The sequence below is a fragment of the Cucurbita pepo genome, chromosome LG07 (assembly GCF_002806865.2).
Source record: "Cucurbita pepo subsp. pepo cultivar mu-cu-16 chromosome LG07, ASM280686v2, whole genome shotgun sequence".
NCBI classification, from domain to species: domain Eukaryota; kingdom Viridiplantae; phylum Streptophyta; class Magnoliopsida; order Cucurbitales; family Cucurbitaceae; genus Cucurbita; species Cucurbita pepo.
This window is the reverse complement of record NC_036644.1, coordinates 6,820,480-6,826,479: the sequence shown is the minus strand read 5'-3', so window position 1 is coordinate 6,826,479 and position 6,000 is coordinate 6,820,480. Positions and strand designations below refer to the sequence as shown.

Below are 6,000 nucleotides of genomic sequence, written 5' to 3'. Positions count from 1 at the left end.
TAGTTTTGTGTTTATCATTTTTTTTCCTTCAAATTGAACTTTTATGTCATATTTTTCTTATTTATGATCGAAGTATAAAGTTAAATAAATAGAGATGTCACGGTCATGCTTATTTAAAGCATGTTGCCTATGGTCGCATGACAAATGTTTTAGTCTTGCTTGTTCGAGTCGGTTGACAGAGACATCAACCAATTGAGTGGTGGAGGATGTCATGGTCATACTTGTCTAAGACGTGTTGTCTATGGCTGCATGACAGATATCCCGATCTTGCTTGTCTAGGACGTGTTGTCTACGGTTGCATGCCTGTTCCAAACCTTTTTTACATACTTTCATCTTTGATAGGTTTTTACCATTTCGTAGGGGCATTTTAGCCCAGGGTTTTAAATTTTTTATTTTGTATTACTTAAATTTTCAAAAAAAAAATCTAATTATTTGTTATAAATTTTAATAAAGTTTTAGGTTTTTTTTGGGATAAAATAAAGTTTTGGTACAATAAATATTATTATTGAAACCAATTTTACCAAATTAAAATATATTGTTATGAAATATAATTTTTAACCTTTAAGCTTAATTTTTCTATTTGGTACTATTAAAAAATTATAACTTTCGTGGAATATTGTAGAAAAATGTAAGGATGCTTACATTATTTTTCTTTTTATTTGTTCGCAATACAATTGTAACGAGCTCTTCAAACTTTTAAATTTATGTCTAACATGTTTTGTTATTACTTTGTCGTTTTGAAACTTCCATTACTAAATGTTTGAACTTACTCAAAATCAATCTACCATATTATCTTAAAAGAAAACCTATACACCACCGTCATGGCAGGTTGAAATTACTCAAATTTGGAGAGTAAATGACTCCATCAAGGAGCTTATGTTACATATCCCAAACTTCTCACTCCCACCGGCCAGCTGATGGAAATAGACTAACTACTCGAGAGGAATGCTACCTTGACCCTGCTACTTGTCTAGCCGTTGCCAGGCAAAGAGAGTTGTTAATGAATATCGGTTCGGGCTAGTAATTCCAAAAGACTTGATCTCTTCTGTGTTGCTTTTTCAGATACAATGATATCAACTCTCTGTAAGTCCATTTCTTCTGCTTCTGGAACTGCATGAACGCCTCAGAGCTCATGTGGAAATCTCCTTTACCCAATGCCTCAAAAACAAACGGATCAGTTAATGATATTGGTGGTTGATCTGGATTCATTTTGCTCAAAACGAATTCCAAATTCCTTCCAAGTCTTCTATCTACATATGCATCAACAACACAACCGTACGACACGAGATCGGGTTCGATCTTCATGTGTTTCATATGTTCAAGGCTAAGATGAAGATCCCATAACAAATCCATTCTTGAAAATGCCACAGCTCTAATATTAAACGTTGTAATATCCGGATTAAATCCAGCTTCAACCATTGCCAGAAACTCACGCTGCAAGCTTTTCATTTTGAAATTTGCAGCATAAGATAAAAGTAGAAGATTCCATAACAGATTCCCCACGTTTTTCCTTCTAAGACCAACATCCCTAAGAAATTCCCCTAATCTGTAAAATTTTCTTTCCCTTATGTAGGCGAACGCCATTGCCAGGATGCCTTCCTTCTCGATTAGAAATCGAGACCTTTTAAGGCGGCCATAGGCGGTTTCCATCTCCATCAAAGAACCAAAAATGCTGTAGTATACAATAAAGGAATTTCCTGTACGGGAATCAACTGGAACACCACTGGAAACCATTTCCCTCAAAGTGTTTTCCATCAATTCTAATTGACCATGCTTCCCAAAACATGATATGGCTAATGAGTATGCCTCAGGGAGTAAGTGTAAATACCTTATCTTTACCTGATCCAGAACTTTAATTATATCATCGAAGCGTCTCATCTTTCCGTATGTGTTAAGTAACTTTGAAATTACTAAAACGGAAGGCACGAAACAACTGTTTAACATTTCTTCCCAAATTGCTTCTGCTTGGAGGAGAAGACCACCATCTATGTAGCGTACCATAAGAGAAGACAACGTCGAGTTGTTTAATGGAAATTCTTCAGGTTTCAGCTCCAAGAAAATCTCTTGAGCTAAAACAGGCGTTCTTCTTTGGCTCAATTTCTCAATCACTTGGGAATGGTTGATAGAAAAATCATCGCCAGCAAAGCTTCCTTTTTCTTTGTTCTGCCGGAGTATCTATCCTAAGTACATTGCGTATAAAATAAACAAAATTAGGGAAGTGTGAATATCTATAACATGTTCATCAGTTGATAAATCACTCTATTTCTGTTTTGTTACTTTAAAGCTCCAAATTGTACAGATCTCCATTAGCTGTACGGATTTCCCCAAGAAATAATTGTGATATGTAAGTCCTTTTGTTAATATGCCTTCATCTCAGAGTATTTTCCTTGAATCGAATGCGTTATCTGTCCACTCATAAATTGTGAGATCCCATGTCAGTTGGAGAGGAGAACGGAACATTCTTTATAAGGGTGTGGAAACCTCTCCCTAGCAGACGAGTTTTAACAACCTTGAGAAGAAACCCAAAAAGGAAAGCCCAAAGAGGACAATATCTGCTAGCAGTAGGCTTGGGCCGTTCCAAATGGTATCAGAGCCAGACACTGGGCAACATGCCAGCGAGGAGACTGAGTCCCGAAGGGGGGTGGACACGAGGCGGTGTGCCAGCAAGGATGCTGGGCCCCGAAGGGGATGGATTGTGAGATCCCACATTGGTTGGGGAGGAGAACAAAACATTCTTTATAAGGGTGTGGAAACCTCTCCCTAGCAGACGAGTTTTAACAACCTTGAGAAGAAACCCAAAAAGGAAAGCCCAAAGAGGACAATATCTGCTAGCAGTAGGCTTGGGCCGTTCCAAATGGTATCAGAGCCAGACACTGGGCAACATGCCAGCGAGGAGACTGAGTCCCGAAGGGGGGTGGACACGAGGCGGTGTGCCAGCAAGGATGCTGGGCCCCGAAGGGGATGGATTGTGAGATCCCACATTGGTTGGGGAGGAGAACAAAACATTCTTTATAAGGGTGTGGAAACCTCTCCCTAGCAGACGGGTTTTAAAAACTTCAAGGGAAAGCTCAAAGAGGACAATATCGGCTAGCAGTTGCATAAATCTCATCTCTCTTGAATAATGTATTTCATGCAATAATTTCCCCCGTAAAAGCCATAGCTATAGCCATAGCCATAGCCATAGGTCACTGAAGAGTAATATCAACAAGTACATTCTAGACAAACTCCACAAGGAACACAGTCCCCACACATTGTTCTTCCAGAAAAAGATCTGTGACTTGACCGATCCCCAACTTCAAATAATTATCAGATAACAACGAAAGCCAATTAGTGAGGTCTTTCCAAGGGCTAGGGCTCTTACCTCTAAACATGATCAAGAACTAAACCCAAACTGATCTAAATCTTACTTGAAAATGAAAGAACGTGATTTTAATTTCAAGTATTGATAATGCCTAAACTATGCCCTGCTAAGTTCTTGCAGAGAGTTATCATCAATCTTGAAACGTCAAGAATAAATCAAAGGATTAGATTCACTCTAACTCAACATTGGAACGAAGGTCCAAGCCACTAGCCTAACATGGTCCTAAAGGAGATTTAACCTGGCATCCACCCACAGCCTCAAACCCTCATCTTATCATGAGCAAGCCACTTCAAAGAGGACCTTTTGCATTCAATTTTATTTACAAGAACAATCCCTAGTAACATCAAAGTCCCTGATGAGACTACTTAACAGTTCATACAATTAATCATCTCCAAGTTTCAAGACAACACATTCAGAACCGATTCTTCAGAACTTAGGCTTAATCTAAATTAACAATCAATCATCACAGCAGTTCATACACACAAATTATCATTCGAGTTCTGGATAACATGATAATATAACATCCGCGTATTTATCACAATTTTCCATTTCCCCCCAAATTTTATCTAACCACAAACCAACAAATGACGATAAAAGCGGAAGAAACTGAAAATTAATCATCAGAATCTGAATTCAAACTGCTAAATTACTTCCGTGATTGAGGCGTACCTTACGAGCCGACGCTCGACCTGCGGGGCGTCTCTGCTGGAACAAAATTGGGCGTTTCTGTTTCAAATTTGTCGGAAAGCAGTGCGGATTTGCTACCGCTGCAACAAGAGAGTTCAATTCCATCATGAAACGATTCTCGGTTCAGATGGCCGTAAAGATCGTCGGAATTCAGACGAACCACCGCTCACATCTCCGACGAAAAATCCATCTCATGAATATTCATAACGATTTTTGAAGTTTTATGAATATTATTGAAATTTTCAAAAAAGATTAAAATATTTTTAAGATAAAATACAAAATTTAAGGATATATTTATGAATTTAACTAAAATTAAATTATAAATATTTGAAATGAGTTAATAAAAAATTTTAAAAAAAAATTTAATCCTTGCAAATTCAATTATCAAGACATGATGTAACAGTTCAAGTCTATCGCTAGCATATGTTATCCACTTTGATAGAGAGAGGTTTCCACGCCCTTTTAAAGAATGTTTCGCTCCCCTCTCGGGATCTCACAGATAATGTGGGTGCAGAAGAAAGGAGTGTGGACTTTGGAGACGAGTGCACAACCAGCCTCCTACATGTACTAAGTGCCTCGGGTATGCTTGTCCGCAGCAATGTCGCTTAAGGCCGCATACTCAAGCCATCCTCGATCATACCATGAAGACTAAGTAATTGTCAAACCTCCACCAACAAAGAGTTCGTAAACTCTCTTGCCTATATGTTTTAATGCAACCGGCGAAATTCAACTCATTTTCTCTCTCACGTTTTATAAATCCAACATTGAGATTGTCCATAAAGCCCAAGTTTTGCACAATTGACTTGCTCGTGAGGTGAGAACACCTGTCACACACCAACGTTGTCCCGTCATTAGAAAAGTGTGATTATGACACTAACAACCCATATTTTCTTGAGGCGACACACCTCATTAAGGCGCTCGTGCGCCCATCCGAAACCTACTTCTCCTCTTTAAGTGCGCACAACAACCCACACGAACTCTTACTACTTGCATTGTAAAGGATCAGTGATTTGCAGGATCTTACAACTCACGTCTTGTTGTCACGCTCACCACCACTCCTTTATTCAAAGACGGGATCGTTCGGATGACACGTGGCATAATTTAATTGGTAATTTATAAGACCACAATAAAAAAATTAAAAAAAAAAAAAAAAAATCCAAATCCAAAAGATTTCTCTCTTTATATGATACGTCTTTTATTTATTTATTTATTTAATAATTTAAAGATAACAAAGCAAATGTGAATTATTCACCACAAACTCTTTATTTTATTTTATTTTATTTTATTTTATTCTTCCATTCACTGCCAATCATTTATTTTTAAATTATTTTTAAAAAAAATTTAAAATAATAAATTCCATAGATTTTATATATTTATTTAATAATTTATTGATATTGACCACAAACTTTAATTATTATTTTTTTATTTCCCTCTCCTTTGGGCTTTTGGGTTGTTGGGAACGAGTTGTTTCCCAAAAGCTTATTTTTTTTAATTAATTAATTAAAATTTTAAAAACAATTCCATTTTGGCTTTGAAAATTATGGGCGGTCGAGTTTAAAATTTCGACTTGGTTGGGTTAGTGACGTGGATGACTCGAATAGGGTTCACAGTTTAATTCGATCTAACCTGACTCTTTTATTTTTTGGTTGGTTGGATGGAGTTGAGTCATCATCGAGTTGTTCGTCTTGTAAAACTCAAATATCAAACGTTCACAAGGATAGTGAGAGTTGGGTTGAGTTGTGAGCTCTATGTTACGGTTACTCGGGTTAATCGACCAAAAAAGTGATTTCGAGGTCATAACGTTTACTCAAAAGCTTGCTAGTTAGTTTGAGCTCAATTTTGATTTCGTTGATCCAACCCTAAACGTAATAGGTACTTTGACATGTATTCTAAAATTTTATAGGTAGGCTCAAATCAAACCAAACCACGAATCCAATCTCTTGCATGTACCA

At 37.2% G+C, this 6,000-nt stretch overlaps 1 protein-coding gene across 1 annotated transcript; it reads right to left on the bottom strand.

Annotated features, from left to right (window-relative positions):
• Nucleotides 1-734: 734 nt before the first annotated feature.
• Nucleotides 735-4,264, bottom strand: LOC111797986 (pentatricopeptide repeat-containing protein At3g42630). Its single transcript, XM_023680911.1, has 2 exons — nucleotides 4,031-4,264; nucleotides 735-2,175 (listed from the first exon to the last, which is right to left on the bottom strand). The coding sequence occupies exons 1-2, from the start codon at nucleotides 4,154-4,156 to the stop codon at nucleotides 1,018-1,020; spliced, it is 1,284 nt and encodes a 427-aa protein (XP_023536679.1). The 5' UTR covers nucleotides 4,157-4,264; the 3' UTR covers nucleotides 735-1,017.
• Between the last annotated feature and the right edge of the window lie 1,736 nt (nucleotides 4,265-6,000).